The sequence below is a fragment of the Mixophyes fleayi genome, chromosome 10 (assembly GCF_038048845.1).
Source record: "Mixophyes fleayi isolate aMixFle1 chromosome 10, aMixFle1.hap1, whole genome shotgun sequence".
NCBI classification, from domain to species: domain Eukaryota; kingdom Metazoa; phylum Chordata; class Amphibia; order Anura; family Limnodynastidae; genus Mixophyes; species Mixophyes fleayi.
The window spans coordinates 58,008,379-58,026,814 of NC_134411.1; the positions used below are offsets into that span (position 1 = coordinate 58,008,379).

At 40.4% G+C, this 18,436-nt stretch overlaps 1 protein-coding gene across 1 annotated transcript in view; it reads left to right on the forward strand.

Moving 5' to 3' along the window:
* The window catches only part of CARMIL2 (capping protein regulator and myosin 1 linker 2), a 1,059,949-nt gene that overhangs the window by 1,027,791 nt on the left and 13,722 nt on the right, over window positions 1-18,436 (forward strand). Inside the window, exons 37-39 of the mRNA XM_075188807.1 lie at window positions 110-409; window positions 2,992-3,099; window positions 5,000-5,113. Coding sequence (XP_075044908.1) covers window positions 110-409; window positions 2,992-3,099; window positions 5,000-5,113 — 522 coding nt within the window. The remainder of the gene's footprint in view (window positions 1-109; window positions 410-2,991; window positions 3,100-4,999; window positions 5,114-18,436) is intronic.

The window sequence follows — 18,436 nt, forward strand, 5'->3', positions numbered from 1 at the left end:
GACATAAAACTAATAATCTGAAATCTTTGATTCACAGTTTAGAAAATTTAGTGCTGAAGTATCCAAAGATAATCTATGTATTGAATTCTATAATTCTGTATTGAAACAGAAAGTACATCTCCAAAAGCAGCAGAACCAACACAGAATCCCAAAGAAGAAAGACTGATTTGGAAGGATCTTGGGAAACAACTCAATGCAGAGCTTAAAAATAAATGTATGGAAATCCAGGCTTCTCCTGGAAGGTCCCTTGCCGTTCTCGAACACACCGACCCCTTATTGGAAAGAAAATCTGAGGACTCCTGGAGTCTCCCAGAAAGATGTTCTCCTACTCCTTCACCTAGTAGAATTATCCATTTGGAGAGCGCATCAGAAGCAAAGGACAACAACGCAGAAGTATTTGGAAATGATGGTGTGTATAGTACCCTAGTATTTTATCCCCAATAGGTCATATTGTTAATATGGTAAAAATGTAAAAACTTCTTATCCATAATAATCTATAAAATGCTAGCAAAAATTAGAACATAGATAGAGAGCATGTTTGTTCTTAGAAAACAGTGCTGTCAAGTACCTGTCACATGGTGCTTTGATCATGCTGTTCATATGTATCCATTTCACACTTCAATAGGGCGTCTACTGAGGGGTGGGGATAGTACATATGCAATTGAGCATGTTTCCCACCCACCCCACAGTTTGCAACATGCTCAATTGCCCACAACTACGTTCTCCTTATGTAACATATTTTTAAAAGGTGAATTAGGGTTAAAACATAGAATCCTATTTTTATGAACTATATCTATTTCATGACTTTTGTGCAGCATTCATGCTTTCAAAATTCTATTTGGTATAGATTATCTGAATATTTTGAAACAGTTGTTTTTATAGTGCACGTTTTCAATTTTAAAACTTTTGTAATGTGAAAATGAAATGTTAATTGTAAACTCTCTATTAAAATAAATGATAAGGAGGAGAAACTTGAGAAAGCAAGAATAGAAGAGAAAGGGGTTAATAGAGGGAGGAAGCTGGAGAAGATGGGTAGGAAAGCAATTTTGTTGCTTGCAGTAAAACGGTTTAAGGAGTTAATTTACGAAGCACAAAACTGCCAATCATAAAGCTTTGAACTTGCTCTGTGCATCGATTGTGCAAGTATACCTAAATTCCCATGTAGGTTTGCCAAATATGTGGAGGAACAACAATCGTCACAGATAGACAGGAATATTTTGCAAGAGTGATGACATCACCAATGAAATATGGAATATGTGCTCCTCAATTTACAGTGCAGTGCAAAAAAAAAATTCAATTTTGCGGAGTAAGATTATAGAAATAATATTGGTGGAGTGGGCATATTTTTAATGGTGTTCTTGACATGCATGGCCATTACCACTCTGCAAAAGGACTTAAATTTTACACTATCCAAGAGAAGAGATTAGGTCACATGTTTTTCTTTTAATGGAACCAGTTCTGAACCTATATGTTGCACTTTTGAAGAAAAATAGTTGCACTCCAAATAATGTTATAACACACTTCACTCGCAAAATTGCCATCTGTAATAAAAACAGTCCTAATGCATCAGGGCCATCTTAACAACATTATGGGCCCCCGGGCAAAGCAGTGCACCGGGGCCCCTAGATATAGATATATATATATATAGATATATAGATGTATACAGATACAGATATAGATATAGATATATAGAGATAGAGATAGATAGATGTACTTGCTCAGAGACCCTTGAAGGGTTTTTTTGCAGGTTTTTTTCTTTTGCAGGATTATTTATTCTCAGCTGCCCATCGTGCCCAATGGAAAAGATGGCCCTGTAATGCATACAAATTATCTAACGATAAACTGCCCTCCCTTCCAAAATTGTCTACCAACCTCTGTGTAAGACAGTTAAATAGCCACACAGTCCTAGCCTATCCCCTATAAAATAACAATAAAAAGACACAGAAACAATTCTCAAACTTTAATTAAATTAAAGATTTGGTTCCCCTAACCTTCATTCATCACTTCATGAAATATTTTTTATAAAAACATATTTTCTTCCATCTTCTTTAATAATCAGACATACTCCAAATGTTAGACAATATATAATTTAGTGTAGAGTGTGGCATTAGAGTGCTAGTGGGTAGATTTTTTTGAGGATTTTGTTTTTTTCCATGTGGTTTATGTCAGATCAGTATAATAAAATAATGAATAACGTGATTAAGATGGTTTGGAGGAGTCTTTTCATTAATTAAAGTTTTTTAAAAAAGTATTTTTTTCCTTTTGGCCTAATTTCAGTCAAATATTGTACCTTACCCTGTCCCCCATAGACCAGGTGGGTCTAGAAGAGCATTAGCACATTGCAGTGCATGGTAGACTCTGAAAGAGAGGGCACGCAGAGTTATTGTGCCTCCCACCCCCATAGAGGGACCATGACAGTGCTGAAAAGTCCTGAGGCTCCCTGTTTTAGTAAAAAACAGGTTAGGCTGTATAGCACTGGCTGATGATGGGTCATGCTGACCGGTTTCTAATTATGTATTTATTTATTCGTTTGGTTTTAACTTTAAACAGCACCGGACACTGTGAAATAGAAAGACATTTAATTTTGCAAATGTGGCGAAATCTATAAGGTCCATTTTTCCCCTCCCTGTTGCATCTTGATTTATTTAAACCATAAGGAAGGCTAAACTGAACAGTATTTTAGGACAGAATAGTTTTTTTTATTAAAAAGGGTGGTACCAAAGACATAGGAGGTTGGACTTTGATCTGACACTTGTATTTTTTTGTCAAACAGCTGTGAAAAACTTCACTGATCTCTACTCAAATTACTGTCAGTCAAACAGCAGCTGTTGCAGTGTGCCAGTTTGTAAAACCACATATATTCAATAAAGGATTGTAAATCTTTGCCTGAATGACAAATGGTTGTGAGGAGGGACTAAGAATGAATGCTATCAAACAAATATAAAAAAAAGTCTTTGGTATAATAATTTTACTGCCCTTTTTTGCTTCTAGAAAACCTGCTTAAACCCCGGATGCGTCTCAAGCAGTTTCAGAACAGAAGAGCTGTTTCAGCACATGAAGAACAGCTCAGGGATCACGGTTACACCTCAGAATTGGAAAGTAAGATACCTAGTATATTTATGAGTAAATATAGTGAAAGTCCAATCGTTTTGCACATCACGGCCCCAGCACCTTTAACATGTCTTGAATTTGCAAATAATATATTATGGAATATTTGTAATTTCCAAATATGTATGATTTATTGAATTCTAAGTAATTCTTTGTGCTCATCACATAAGGCCTAGGTTCCCAAACTGTTCGCCGCGGCTCCTAGGGGTGCCGCGGCGCTGTCACAGGGGTGCCGTGGCCAGGAAGAAGAAAAAAAAAAAAGAAAGAAAAACTTACCAATATGGCGGTGCCCGGGACCCAGCAACCTCCTCCCTCCTGACGTCATCACGCCCGACATATTTAGTGAGAAGCGGCAGGAGAGAGGATGCTGGGTCCCGGGGCGCCACAATATTGGTAAGTTTTTCTTTTTTTTTTTCTTTTTCTTCCTGTCCATGGCGGGATACAGAGGGGGCAGAGCGAGGGGGCACAGCACGGATGCAGAGGGGGCAGAAAGGATGCAGAAAGGATGCAGAGGGGGCAGAGTGAGGGGGCACAGCGAGGATGCAGGGGGGCACAGAGTGTGTGGATGCAGGGGGGCACAGAGTGTGTAGACGCAGGGGGGCACAGAGTGTGTGGGCGCAGGGGGGCACAGAGTGTGTGGATGCAGAGGGACACAGTGTGTGTGGATGCAGAGGGGCATCGAGTGTGTGGATGCAGGGGGCACCGAGTGTGTGGATGCAGAGGGGCACCGAGCATGTGGATGCAGAGGGGCACCGAGCGTGTGGATGCAGAGGGGGCACAGTGTGTGTGGATGCAGAGGGGGCACAGAGTGTGTGGATGCAGAGGGGCACAGAGTGTGTGGATGCAGGGGGGCCACAGAGTGTGTGGATGCAGGGGGGCCACAGAGTGTGTGGATGCAGGGGGGGCACAGAGTTTGTGGTGATGCAGAGGAGGCACAGAGTGTGTGGTGATGCAGAGGGGGCACAGTGTGTGATGATGCAGAGGGGGCACAGTGTGTGGTGATGCAGAGGGGGCACAGTGTGTGTTAGCTGTAAATTATTCTTTGACAGAAATTTAATTTATTTTCCCTTGGATTTATGTGTATTATTTTTGCATACAACTAAATAAGTATCTCTGTCCTGACCTAAATACTTATTACGTTTTTTTGACTGCTTATAAAACGGGACTGCTCGATAATTATTTTGGAGGGGTGCCTTGGAAAATTATGGAGACTCTAAGGGGCATATTCAATTGTCCGGTTTCCGCGGCGCGTTAAAACTATTACCGTTATTACGGTAATAGTTAGCTGGATTTCAGCTCGCGGCTCAGGGAGCTGCGAGCTGAAATCTAGCGAGAAAACTACCGTAATAACGTTTTTTCCGCGCACTATTACCGTAATAATGGTAATAATGCGCAGACCGCGAGATTTTCAGCGTTTCCGCCGAAAATTGAATGTGCCCCTAAGGGTGCCGCGAACTGCAAAGTTTGGGAACCACTGATATAAGGCAATTTGTAAATGACTGTGAATACAATTGGCACTGCACAATAAATAATGCACACATATGCGGGTCCACTAATTTGTGATATCACTGAGCTGAGAAAAAGTTAATAAAATTAAAAATGTAAAACAGTTAAAACAGCAAACTAAAAATCAAGCAATCCTGCATCAAGGATATTGTGATTTGTGAACATAAATGTAACCAAGCCAGCATCCCAACCCTTCCTTGACACAACCCTTGGACAATGCAATTGACATATTCTATTATTTATGTATGACAGTGCAGCATTGGCAAATTTAAATTAATATTGTTTGCAAAACATGTATGAAAGAAACCTTTAAAAAGATTTTACATGTTATGTTACATAAAACCTCTTTATCCTGATTATCAATTTCTAAATGTATCTGTTTAAGGTGTTAAAAACCCTCTTGGTCGGCTACAGCGATCTCCTGTTATGAAACTGAAACAAAGAATTGAAGCTTCCACATTGCTAAGAAGTGAGCTGACAAGTAATCTGTTGGCAGAAGGTGGGTTTTAACATTTTGATCTTTTCTTGCTGGTTGTGTGTGTTGGAAGAGGCTATTTGCATACCATAAGACAGCATTGTCACAGTGCATCTGCACAGTGTTTTAAGTTGAAACCATTAGTACTGACAGAGCAGTCCTCATAGTGAGATAAAAATATTATTTTGTGGTCCTCTACTGTTGCATTAAATGAGTATGAGCCAATATTTGACTCGGCATAGGCAATTAATATTTAGACCCCAATTGGGACACTTATTTGCACTTCTGTTGTAGAACAGAAAAGCAAAGTTGTACATTGCAGCCTTCCCAGGAACTATCATCATCATCATCATCATTTATTTATATAGCGCCAACATATTCCGTAGCGCTTTACAATTGGGGACAAACGTAATAAACTAATAAACAAACTGGGTAAAACAGACAAAGAGGTGAGAAGGCCCTGCTCGCAAGCTTACAATCTATGGGACAATGGGAGATTGACACATGAGGTTAAGTATACATTTTGCATCTTGGCCCAGCCAGACTGCAAAGGTAGGGTGACTCATAAGCTAAATGATCCTGTCACACAACAATGTTATTCCGGGGGTAGTTGTCTTGTGTGAAATTGTGTAACAGGCTAAAGGTAGTGAGGTTAAGATGGTGGTTGAGGAATATTATAAGCTTGTCTGAATAGGTAGGTTTTCAGAGAACGCTTGAAAGTTTGTAGAACAGAGGAGAGTCTTATTGTGCGAGGGAGAGAGTTCCATAGAGTGGGTGCAGCCCGAAAAAAGTCCTGTAACCGGGAATGGGAGGATGTAATGAGGGTGGATGAGAGACGCAGATCTTTTGCAGAACGGAGTTGCCGAGTTGGGAGATATTTTGAGACAAGAGAGGAGATGTATGTTGGTGCAGCTTTGTTGAACTAGCCATCTGTTAGCACATAGCTAATCCTAAACTCTGCTCTAGTTCATTAATGCCCTGATCCCTATGTATAATGAGGTATTTATTTTGATGAGCCCCACTGGGATCTTCTCTTCTCCTGCTGACTACAGAGCTGACACTCCATAGTGTACTCGTCGCCATTCCAGTGGTATCTGTTGTCCGCAGAGCTGACACTCTACTGAGTTCTTCACCATCATTCCATTGATAACCTGCTGATTACAGCACTGACACTCCACAGTGTACTTGCCGCCATCCCAGAGATGGATTAAGGCTCTGGGGGGCACAGTGTACTTTCCGCTATCACAGTGGTAACCTGTTGTCCGCAGAGCTAATACTCTACTGTGTACCTCACCACCATTCCAGTGGTAACTTGCTGATTACAGAACTGACACTCCACGGTGTACTTGCCGCCATCCCAGAGATGGATTAAGGCTCTGGGGGGCCCGGGGCACTTTAGGCAGGGGAGCTCCTATGATGTAACATGGTTATCATTTTAGACAAACACACAGGCAATGCTGTGTGCACTACTGTTCGGTGCACGCAGCTCTGCCTTTACGAGCAGTACAGTGTGAAGCAGGACATACCTTACAACTGTCCTTGTAGTCGGACCCAATCCTGACTACGCGAGACAGTCACCCAAATTCAGTACTGCCCCACCAGATTCAGGACAGTTGGCACACTGTCCTGCTCTCTCCTACCTGTTCTTGTAACTTTCTCCACCTGTGGCTGCTGGTGTCTGTAGCACAGTTGCTGCTTGTCTGGATCCTAGAATGTTGGAGGCCCTATTTGGAGAAAAAAAAAATGGGTACATGAAATTTAGAAAATTCCAACCAGCCCCAGCATTAAATCAATAGTATTCCCATTTAATATATAAACATATTTCCCTCCCTCGAAACAGCCCTATCAATAACTTAAATGGCATTTACATTTAAAAAATATAACCATTTTCCACAACCACGGCATTAAAATACCTAATTTTCCCCAAACAGCCCCACATTTATTTGTGAGCTCCAAACCACCCCAGCATTAAATTTAAAGGTCCAATCATCCCATCTTAATTTGATACCCTCCACTATTAAATTAAATTGCCCCACCATCACCCCACAAATAAAATAGCACCCATTAAATAATTAGCATCCACCTGCAATCCACCATTAAATTCCCTCCCACATTATATTAAGAACCCCCCTTCCCTCACACATTATTTTAACATACTACCCCCTCACACACACGTTATATTAACATACTACCCCCCTCACACACACATTATATTAACATACTACCCCCACTAACTTTGTGCTTTCCGCACGCTGTATGACCTTGTTTCTCTTCACAAATGGGATGGCACCTGTCACGTGGTGCACCTCCCATGTGACACCAATAGCAGGCCACACAAAGGGGAAGGGGGGTCATAAGGATCCACAGCCAATGATAGAAGGTGGCTGGTTTCGGAGGAGGGACCAGCCACCAAGTAATAGAGACTTAGGCCAGTGCAGGGACCAGCCCAAAATAGTATTTTTTATGCCCGGCCCAGCGGACATATGCCCCTCAGCTCCCCGTCCCAGCTAGCCCCAGAAAATAGTATTGATACTACACATTTAAAAAAAAAAAGAAACACTGATGAAATTACATCAGTTTTTACTAAGATATTTATATATATAGAAGTAATGGAATAGAACACGATATCAGATTGGCGCTTTACCCAATGTATGGATAATAAATACAGAGTTATAAATAATGATAAAACATAAACAAAACACCTCCACAAATATGTGTGGCAGCCAAGTCTCCAATATCGGATGGTTAGACCGAAAAAGGTATCAAAATGATAACTTATGGAAGGACGGCGCCTTCAGGTGTAAAGACAGATAATTGTGTATATATAGTCAGTAAGCTCAGAGAGACCAGAGAACATAAAGTCCCGAGAAAGTCCCGAGAAAAGTAGTAATGCAGGTGGATATCAGCATATAGCAGCATATATCAGCAAATCAGATGAGACACTGTGCAGATTAATAGTATAGTAGTGTGCGTACCAGAAATAAGTAAAATAACAGCTTATCTGTATATAGGGTCCTCAGTCATCCCAGATGGTGATTTCCTTTGCTCGCAGAGACAAGTTGCAAATATAGTATGTTCTATTAATAACTGCTGCATCACCGCTTAATAGTGGGAAAGATATAAGAAAGCCATATGGTGTAGTATTTTTGCAAACAATTTATTCAGCAGATTAACAATATAGAATGCAAACTCACAATAAAGATAATAAATATAAGCTTACCTGTATAATATACAGGCGCGATCACTGGTAGTCATATCCCTAGAGGTTAACCACCTCTATAGGCTCCATACAAAAGCTCAGGAAAGGGTGATATCTTAATTTGTTATTCCCAGGGTAGATCAGTGAAACAGGATCTCAGATAGTACAGTTGTGGGCCTCAACGCGTTTCGTTCAGTTTGAACTTCATCAGGAGGAATTAGGTGACATTAAAAACTATACCCTTTATATAGGGGTGTGTAGCGCCATTTTGCGCTAAAATCGTGGGCAAATGATGTCACTGCGCATGCGCAGTGCGCCGCCGGACGCCATTTTGTTTTTACATTTATTTATTTTTTTAAAAAAATGACACCTTATGGTGTAATTAGTACATTCGTTATTGTGCAGTGGTGAAAGGGCTTTTTAGAGGATGCCCTAGAGGAACAGTGGGTGTTTTCAGGCTAAGAGAAAGTACATTTATAAGTATGGGCATGGATCTCCATAAAGGGAGATATGCGGTGGCCATTTTGGTTAAGGGAAAATTTAAATTTCAAAGTATTTGTGGAAGTTATTAAGCACAACAAATATATGGTACTATATAACAGTAAAATTCATAAGGTTTGTGCCAGGGTAAATAAATATAAAGTGCATATATGTGGCAACTAAATGATACTTAGGTAAGTACATTGGGGCATTTCATTTAGTGATAAGACCAAAGTGTTACTAAATTAATCAACTCCAGATATAGATAAAATACGTTTGTTTTTTACACACAAAATAATGAATGGACTTCATGCATATTGAACAGATAAAAGAATAAATACACTAATCTCTTAATACATATGAGTGCATAATTAAAACACAGATTGTGTATAACTGTACATATCAATTAGATGCACATGAATTATAAGATCCAGTTATACCATAACAAATAAATATAATAAAAACCAAGGACAATAAGGTACACATATCAAAAATGAACATATCAAAAATGGACATGATATAAAAAGAAATAAAATCTAGTTAAAATAGTAACTACTCTCCGGAATCTAAAGAAAAGAGGCTATTTCATAATTGTCATTTAAGCCTTGTGGTGTCAGGGTCCCTAGTTCAAAAATCCAGAACATCTCTCTTTTTGAAAGTTTTTTATCTAGAGCTCCACCTCTTGGGCCTAGTGTAACATGTTCAATTGCTCTGAATTTGAGGTCACTTGGGTTGGAGTTATGTTTATGTAGGAAATGACGTGACACTGAGTGACTCTCTATTTTAATTTTGATATTTCACACATGCTCTTGCATTCTTAATTTTAATGAACGTTTGGTTTTTTCCCCACGTATTTGAGGCCACAAGTGCACTCAAGCAGATAGATCACTGAGGTGGTAAGGCAATTAATGAAATATTTAGTCTGGTATTCTTTGCTATTGTTGTGGTTACTGAAGGTTCTTTTTTGTGGGTTAGCAAATTTACAGATATTGCAATGACTGCATTTATAGAATCCTTTTCTGACTGAGAGTGCATTAGTGACTGTTTTTTCATTAGTAAGCATACTCGGGGCTAAAATGTCTTTTACATTTTTGTTTTTCTTGAAAATGACAACTGGTTTATGCGGAAGTATATTGTTTAGTATTGGATCTTTTTTAAGAATATTCCAATATTTATTGATGGTGGATCTAATTTTTGTCTCGCCACTGTTGTATTGAGTAATAAATGAAATCACATCTTATTTATTCTCTTTTTCATAATATTTCAGTAGGTCCAGTCTATTAGTTGCTTTGGTTTTTTCTATTGCTCCTTGTACCAAGTTATCCGTATAACCTCTCTTTTTGAATCTGTCTGCATAAATTTCCAATTGTTCGAAACAGTTTTCCTCATTGCTACAATTTCTTTTTATTCTTTGAAATTGCGAGAAGGGGATGTTGGTTTTCCATTTCTTTAGGTGACCACTCTTAAAATGTAAGTAGCTATTTGTGTCTACCGTTTTGATGAAGTTTTTGGTAGTGACTGTGTTACCTGTGTTCATCAAGATTAAGTCTAGGTACTCAATTTGTGAGGTATCAAGTTTAGCTGTGAAATTGAGATTATATTCGTTGATATTCAGATAAGAGAGGAATTGATTCAGGCTATCCATATTACCGTTCCACACGAGTATGATATCATCGATATATCTTTTATAAAGGACTATATTAACTAAGTATGGGTTTGGGTCATATGTGTATTGTTGTTCCCATCCTAACATTACAGGGTTCGCGAAGCTGGGTGCGAAAATAGTACCCATAGTTGTCCCTACTGTCTGAAGATAAAAACTGTCTAAAAATTTAAAATAATTATGTGTGAGGATGAATGTCATCAATTCACAAATAAAATTATTATGCTCTGTGCTGAGATCAGGGTCTGAATTTAAATATTTTTTGCAGGTTTCTACACCTTTTTGGTGTTGGATGGAGGTGTATAAGGATTGTACGTTTATTGTGACCCACGTGTATTCAGGTCTCCATTCAAAGGTTTCAAAAATCTGTAGAACACTCGTCGTGTCTTTGAGATAGGATGTAAGTTTGTTTACATATTTATGTAGGAAAATAGCCACATATTCTGATATATGGGACGTGAGAGAATCTATGCCTGCTCTGATGGGTCTGTCCGGGGGGTTTTCGAGATTTTTATGGATTTTTGGAAGAAAGTAAAATATGGGTATAATTGGATTATTGATCATGAGATACTGGAATTCATCTTTATCTAATAATTTATTGTAAAACCCTTTTAGTAAGACTTCTCTTAAAAGGGATACAAATTCATCTGTTGGGTAGTGGTTGAGTAGTGTATAAGATACTTTATCATCAAGAAGTCTCTGTGCTTCCTTGATGTAGTAAGATCTATTCATAAGAACGATACCCACTCCCTTGTCAGCTTGTTCAATAGCAACATTTTGATTGGCTTGTAAGGTTTTAAGGGCAATTTTTTTCTTTTTGGGTTAAGTTTTTATGTGTTAGATCATTAAGTTGATGATTGCAAAGGTCTTGTATCAGTAGTTCCTGAAACACGTCTATATAGCTACTTTTAGATTCCAGGGGATAAAATTTTGAAACAGGTTTTAAACCAGATTTAGATCTATTATCAAAATTTGAGATAATGGCCTGATCTTTTTTAGCAAAATGTCTTTTAAGGGTTAATTTTCACGTAAACATATGAATGTCAATATATAGTTGAAATTTATTGGGTTTCTGTGTTGGAGCAAACGAGAGGCCTTTGCCAAGAATGGATATTTCTGCTTGTGAAAGAGTGTGGTCAGAGAGGTTGAAAATCCCTTTTTCTTTAATGTCTTATAATTCATGTGCATCTAATTGATATGTACAGGTATAAACAATCTGTGTTTTAATTATGCACTCATATGTATTAAGAGATTAGTGTATTTATTCTTTTATCTGTTCAATATGCATGAAGTCCATTCATTATGTTGTGTGTAAAAAACAAACATATTTTATCTATATCTGGAGTTAATTAATTTAGTAACACTTTGGTCTTATCACTAAATGAAATGCCCCAATGTACTTACCTAAGTATAATCTAGTTGCCACATATATGCACTTTATATTTATTTACCCTGGCACAAACTTTATGAATTTTACTGTTATATAGTACCATACATTTATTGTGCTTAATAACTTCCACAAATATTTTGAAATTGAAATTTTCCCTTAACCAAAATGGCCACCACATATCTCCCTTTATGGAGATCCATGCCCATACTTATAAATGTAGGTGGTGCAGGTGAACTTAGCTCATTGCGCTAGGTCTATTTCTAGTATTAGAGGATTTACCCAGTAGGAGCTCCGATGCGCAATGAGCTTAGCTCATCGTGGTAGTTCTATTTATAGTATTAACGGATTTTCCCGTGTGGGAAAATCCTCTAATACTAGAAATAGACCTAGCGCAATGAGCTAAGCTTATTGCGTATCGGAGCTCCTACTAGGTAGGAGCTGTTTGCGGCGGTTCCTCCCTTTTTTATTTTTCTTCAATCAAGCCAAAAGATTCGTGGATCTTACAAATATGGGACCCCCTGGCTGAAGAAAGGAAGACTTCAAGCAACAATGGGCCCCCCCTGGGCAGAAGAAGTGAATAGATTTCAAGCAGGACTTTTGAAAATACAAATTTATTTGGACATTTTCAAGCATGGACTTTGGATACAAATTTATTTTGGACTTTTTTACAGCCATTTTTGAATTGAAAACTGCTGACGAGAGATGATAGCTTCATTGATGAGTATAGGGTATTTATTATTTTTAATAAAAATATATGGTATCATTGAGGGTGTTTACTGTCTTTATTGTGGGTTTATTATTTTTAGTAAATGGATGTGGTTTTAATGAGGGTCCTGTGATTTTGCAAACCTTTTATTTTATGGAACTACAGGTACCAGCCAGCCGTGGGTATCAGGGCTTGCCCACACTATTTAGGGCAACCTGGCTGGCTGGGACTTGTAGTTCCACAAAACAAATTGCGTCCTTTTGTTTTTTTACATTTATATCAGTGTTATTACCCTACACCCACTGCCCAGGGGTATAGGAAGAGCCCTAGTGCTATCAGCACTGGGCTGGGTGTCCCTAGGGGGGAGCGCACGCTCATTTTTTTCGGCGGACCCCACTCCCTAGGGAATCCAGCCCAGCGCTGAACAGCCTGGGTTGGTTAGTCGTTAGTCGTTATGGCAGCGGGACCCCTGCCGCGTGTCCCCCTGCTATAGTGCCTCCAACCCAGGCAGGTTTACCTAGTGCTGGTTCCGTGAAAATCGGGGGGACCCCAAGCAAATTTTTTCCCAGATTTTCACGGAACCAGCAGTGGGCTGGCAGCACTAGGGTTAAAAATGAATAGAGGGGGGATCCCATGTTTTTTTTTTAATTCACCGCAGGAACCACAGAGCAGTTTTAAATCTCCCGCCCCTTAGCTCAGTGCAGTGAATAAATTAACTGACGTCACTGAGGGGCGGGAGGTTTAACATGGATTCCCTAACAGCCGCTTCTGGCATCGCACTGAGGCATAAACTTTGAAATAAAAGCAGTGCCAGGCCTAAAAATTATACAGTGTGCCGCCCCTCAGACCCAAAACACTAACCAGCCCACCTACAGCCAGTAAAAATCTCTAATTTGTCAGTAATTTACAAATCAAAATCGGTATGCGGGGGAACACACAGCCATATTTGTGCTCCCAAGTGAAGCCACATATACTACACCCAGCACAAGACTCTATCTGACATGTGCAACGTTATGAACTTTTTTGAAATCCCCATATCTTTAAAATGTGGCATGTTTTACCAAACTGTAACTTTCTCAAAAGCACTCCTCAGCCTAATAGCTTTCTAACAAAACTTACCGCGTGTCTTTAAACGCCCTGTAAACCGAGTTACACTCTCCCAAAAAAAAAACAGAAAAAAGATTGTTCATAAATTGTCATTTTTAATTCTTTTTTTCTGAAATTTCACATGCAGCACCATTCGCATGCCACATTTCAGTTTAATAGCTTTAATATGTTTTAAGATGTAGACCCTCAAACACCATGCCCCCCCTCTCACAGATTTCCAATGGCAAAATGACATTTTTTTACATGTAACCTTAATATATGAGCTGTGCCCTTGTAATATATATATATATATATATATATATATATATACACACACATACATATACATACATACATACATACATACACACATACACATACATATACACATGCATATACACAGTGAAAGTGTGACTCACCTAGGAAGCCACGTTCTGCACTGCACGCCATCTCTTTTTTTTAGACTGAGGGGGGAGAGGGGCAATTGCCCCTGTGCCCCCCCTTAATCCGGCCCTGCGCCATCCCAGTGGTAACCTGTTGTCCACAGAACTGACAATCTTCTGTGTATTTCACCGCCTTTCCAGTGGTAACTTGTCAACTGCAGAACTAACATTTCATAGTGTACTTGCTACCATCTCTCCAATGGTACCTCCCGATCCCCACTACTCTTCTCTTCGTTTTGTCTGTCATTGCTGACCATCTTTGCATGTTTCGCTTGTTACTCCTAGTAGGGGCTGCGACCTGCGGCATAGACACAGCAAAGGCCAAACCTTCTTGCGGCGGTTCCTGGTGAATACCGTCTCCCTGACACCTTGCTTACTTGAGTAGTGCAAATCTGGGCAAACCGAAGGATCCATTTCCTGAACCGTGACAAGTCCTTTTCTGTAGTGTAGTGTGTAGTGTACATTTTCTGTAGTGTAGTGTATCTTTTCGGTAGTGTAGTGTATGCTCATTGTGCAGGGGCAGGCAGGCAGCAGAGAACGTGGGGGACGTGTGTGTGGTGATTCACCACACACATGGACGATGTGTTTGTGCGCAGTTACAGTGTGTCTATGCACACGACGATCACGGCGCGTGCACTGTATGTATTGTGCATGTACGTCCCACGCATTTGGTCCTTGTACATATGCGCACACGCTTGTTACATGCTCTCACAACCCCCCTTTAATGTTCTCCCTGTTGTCAGAAACACTAAAAGTAAAAATTAAGGGGCGTGGCCTGGACGAGCATGGAGTAGCAAGCACAGTTACGAGCTCTCCATCCCAGATATCCTGTTGATCTCCGTTATAGTGGAATAAAGAAACTTTTGGACCCAAAACTGTGCATCCGAATAGTTGCTGTACATAGTGTACCTGTTTTGATAGTGCTCTTGCCATTTTACCCGAGACTGGGAGAGAAAGAGTTGAGCATCTAGGTAGAGGAATACTACAGGTAGTCTGTGGCAGTTTGTGGCAGTTGATGACTGCTGGGACATAGCGCCTCTGTAATACCACATACTGGCCTAGGTGAACACAGCCTGTGATATCCATCTGATACAGGTACATTTATATCCTTGTACAAGTGAGGAGTAACTGAATTGGGCTCTGGACTTATTTGATTATCCTTATCAGTGTTGTTGGAGGAGATATACCTTTCTCTGTGAAGATAACTGGCTGCAATGCACTGCTAGCAATACAATCTGAGCTGTACACCTATATGTAAATAAAGCTATACAGGTTACAGGGTTGCATATAATAGGATAAATATCATCCCATCTTTCCTGTGAAATTATGGGCAAACATAACCAGTCCACCGCAGCGGGAAAATTGGACCGCATTGCTCGCTCCTCCACTACAGCCTCTGGATCAGGAGATGCATCACATCCCGTTACCCCCCCTTTGTCGGCTCCACTGGCGGACCCTGAAGTTACATTACAGCAGGTCCTGCAGGCCATTGGGGCATCTGAAAAGCGTGTTACGGATAAAATAGGAGAGGTGCAGGTGGACCTCTCTTCTCCGGCAAGACGTGCAAAAAATCAGGGAGAGAGTGGGTGAAGTGGAGACACGTGTGTCTACATTGGAGGACACTTCTGCACCAGTTTGCGGGCCGGTTGGAGAGTCTGGAGTCGCAAGCCTCTCTGTTTAAACAAAAGCTTACGGATATGGAGGGGCGTTTGCGTCGCAGCAACATTCGGTTGGTTGGATTGCCCGAGAAGGCAGAAGGTGTCTCCCCAGAATCCTTCTTGGAAAAGTGGTTAATCCAACTGTTTGGTACAGATTCATTTACAGCCCAATTCGCAGTGGAGCGGGCCCACCGTATTCCAACTCAAGCACCCCCTCCTGGAGCCCCCCATGCACCTTCATAGCCAAATTGTTGCACTATCGTGACCGAGATACCATTCTACGCTTGGCTAGGCAGAAAGGTTCAGTGGAATACAATGGTCAGCGAGTAGCAATGTATCCTGATTTCGCTCTGGATGTACAAAAGAACAGGGCTCAATTCATTCCGGTGAAGAGAAGATTGAGAGATTTACAGATCCCATATGCCATGATTTTCCCTGCCCGGTTGAGAGTGGTTTCGGAGGGCCGTACATCCTTTTTTGATACTCCCCGAGAGGCTGCAATTTGGTTGGACCGCCTAGCTGATGCTGGATGAGTAATTTTTTATGTCTCTCCTGATAGTCCTTTGGACATTGCTGATTTGTCATTGATATTATGCATGGTATTTGCTATACATAATGTAATTTCTCTTCTGTGGTACAAAAAAAAAAATGTATTTCGCTCAGGTGGGGTCTGTGATTTTCAAACTAATATTGAAAGGTCCACTGTAAAAAAAAATAAAAAATTATGTAATGAAGAGCCCATGGCTTTAAGGCCGTTCTTTTCCTCTCTTGTCTCAATTCGCCCCTTTTCCTTCCTTCCTTTTCCTTCCTCTATCTTCTGGTATTTTGCGGGTTGGCGGGTGACCTTTTTTGGTAGTGTGCTGGCCTGCTGAATATCTTAAGGTAATTTTAGTTAGGGTTTAAGGTATACTTAAGTTGGGTGGAGTATACAGGGTGGGGGTATGGGTTTAGTATTAAAGTTATTTAAGTTGTGGGTCGCAAATATATAGACAAGGATTATATGTGCTTATAAGTATGTCAATGTATGCTCTGCAGGGGTGTGGGATGCGGGGTAGTGAGATAAGAGGGACTACTATTATATGTATTCTGGTACATCTGATAAGGAGCTGAAAATTCTCTCCTGGAATGTGCGGGGCCTAAATAATGCTGTGAAACGTTCTCTTGTACTAAGACAAATTAGAAAAAATTATCCTGATATTGTTTGTCTATTGGAGACTCACCTACACGGTGATAGAATACTCGCCCTTAAAAAAGCATGGGTAGGTAGGGCATACCACTCTACGTACACGACTAATTCTCGAGGGGTCTCTATATTGGTGCATAAACGTCTCTGCTTCTCCTTGGAAAAAATTCAAGTGGATGCAGGGGGAAGGTTTGTACTGATGAAGGCTGTCATTAATTGGGTTCCGGTGATTCTGTTAGCTGTATATATACCCCCACCGTATAATGGTGAGGTGTTAAGGAAATGTGGAGAATTCATGGCATTGTTCCCAGATGTTCCAGCCATTTGTATAGGGGATTTTAATAATGTGATAAATGGAGAGGTGGACAGATGGCGAGAGAAAAATGCTGTAGTTGGCAACTCTAAGTCGGCTTTTTCTGCTCTGGTTGAGGAAATGGGGTTAGTAGATGTATGGCGTTTGAGGCACTCAGAAGATGTCCAATTCTCCTGCTTTTCTACATCACATAATGCATTTTCAATAATTGATCTGGCTCTGCTGTCACACTCTCTGGTACCGCTGGTAAGGAGCGTGGAATATAGGGCTAGGGGAATTTCTGACCACTCGCCCCTCTGCCTATCTATTGATTTTGCAATTGATAGAGGCCAGTCCTTTTGGAAATTAAATCCCTTCTGGCTCTCCTTGATGGGTACAGGAGCGACCTTGGTGACACAGTGGGAAGGCTTCTTTGTAGATAATCTGGTAACAGCAAGGCCACCTATAGTTTGGGACACTTTTAAGGCTTTCCTAAGGGGGACATTAATTGCTGGCATAGCTGAAATTAAAAAGTTGTCCAGACAAAAAGAACAGAAATTAGAGAAAAAGTGTAAATCCTTAGAAGCACAATACATTGTGGACAAAAATGAGGTTGCAAGGGGAACATGGCAGTTGGCCCAGAGAGAGTGGGTAGAGTATGTATTTGAGAAATCCAAATGTAAATTTCTGTTTTCTAAGCATGTACGATATGCAGAGGACGATAGAAATGGTAGCTTCCTGGCTTATCTGACAAGGGCGGAGAGGGCAGATGCAGCAGTACCGGTTATCTGTGATGACAGTGGGGTTAAGAAGTATCTGATGCCTGATATTGTTGAGGTATTTCATAAATATTACACAAATACATATAAGTCACAGGTCAGATATGACATGGATATGTTACAGCAGTATTTGAATGGTATCTCCCTTCCTGTCCTCTCCGATGATAGTAGGGAGTTTTTCGACTCACCCTTTACTCTTGAAGAGATTGATATAGCTATTATGTCATTACCTAATGGTAAAGCCCCTGGAGTAGATGGAATCCCAATTGAATTATATAAAAAACACCGGCCCTTTTTTGTGTCTAGGTTGCTGGATACATTCAGCGAGCTGGGTGAGATTGGCGCTCTTTCCCCTTCAATGGCAGAGGCAATAGTGGTGGTGCTGCCTAAGTCAGGGAAAGATTTGTTGTACCCTGAGTCCTACCGCCCGATTTCACTTTTGTCAAATGATGTTAAGATTCTAGCAAA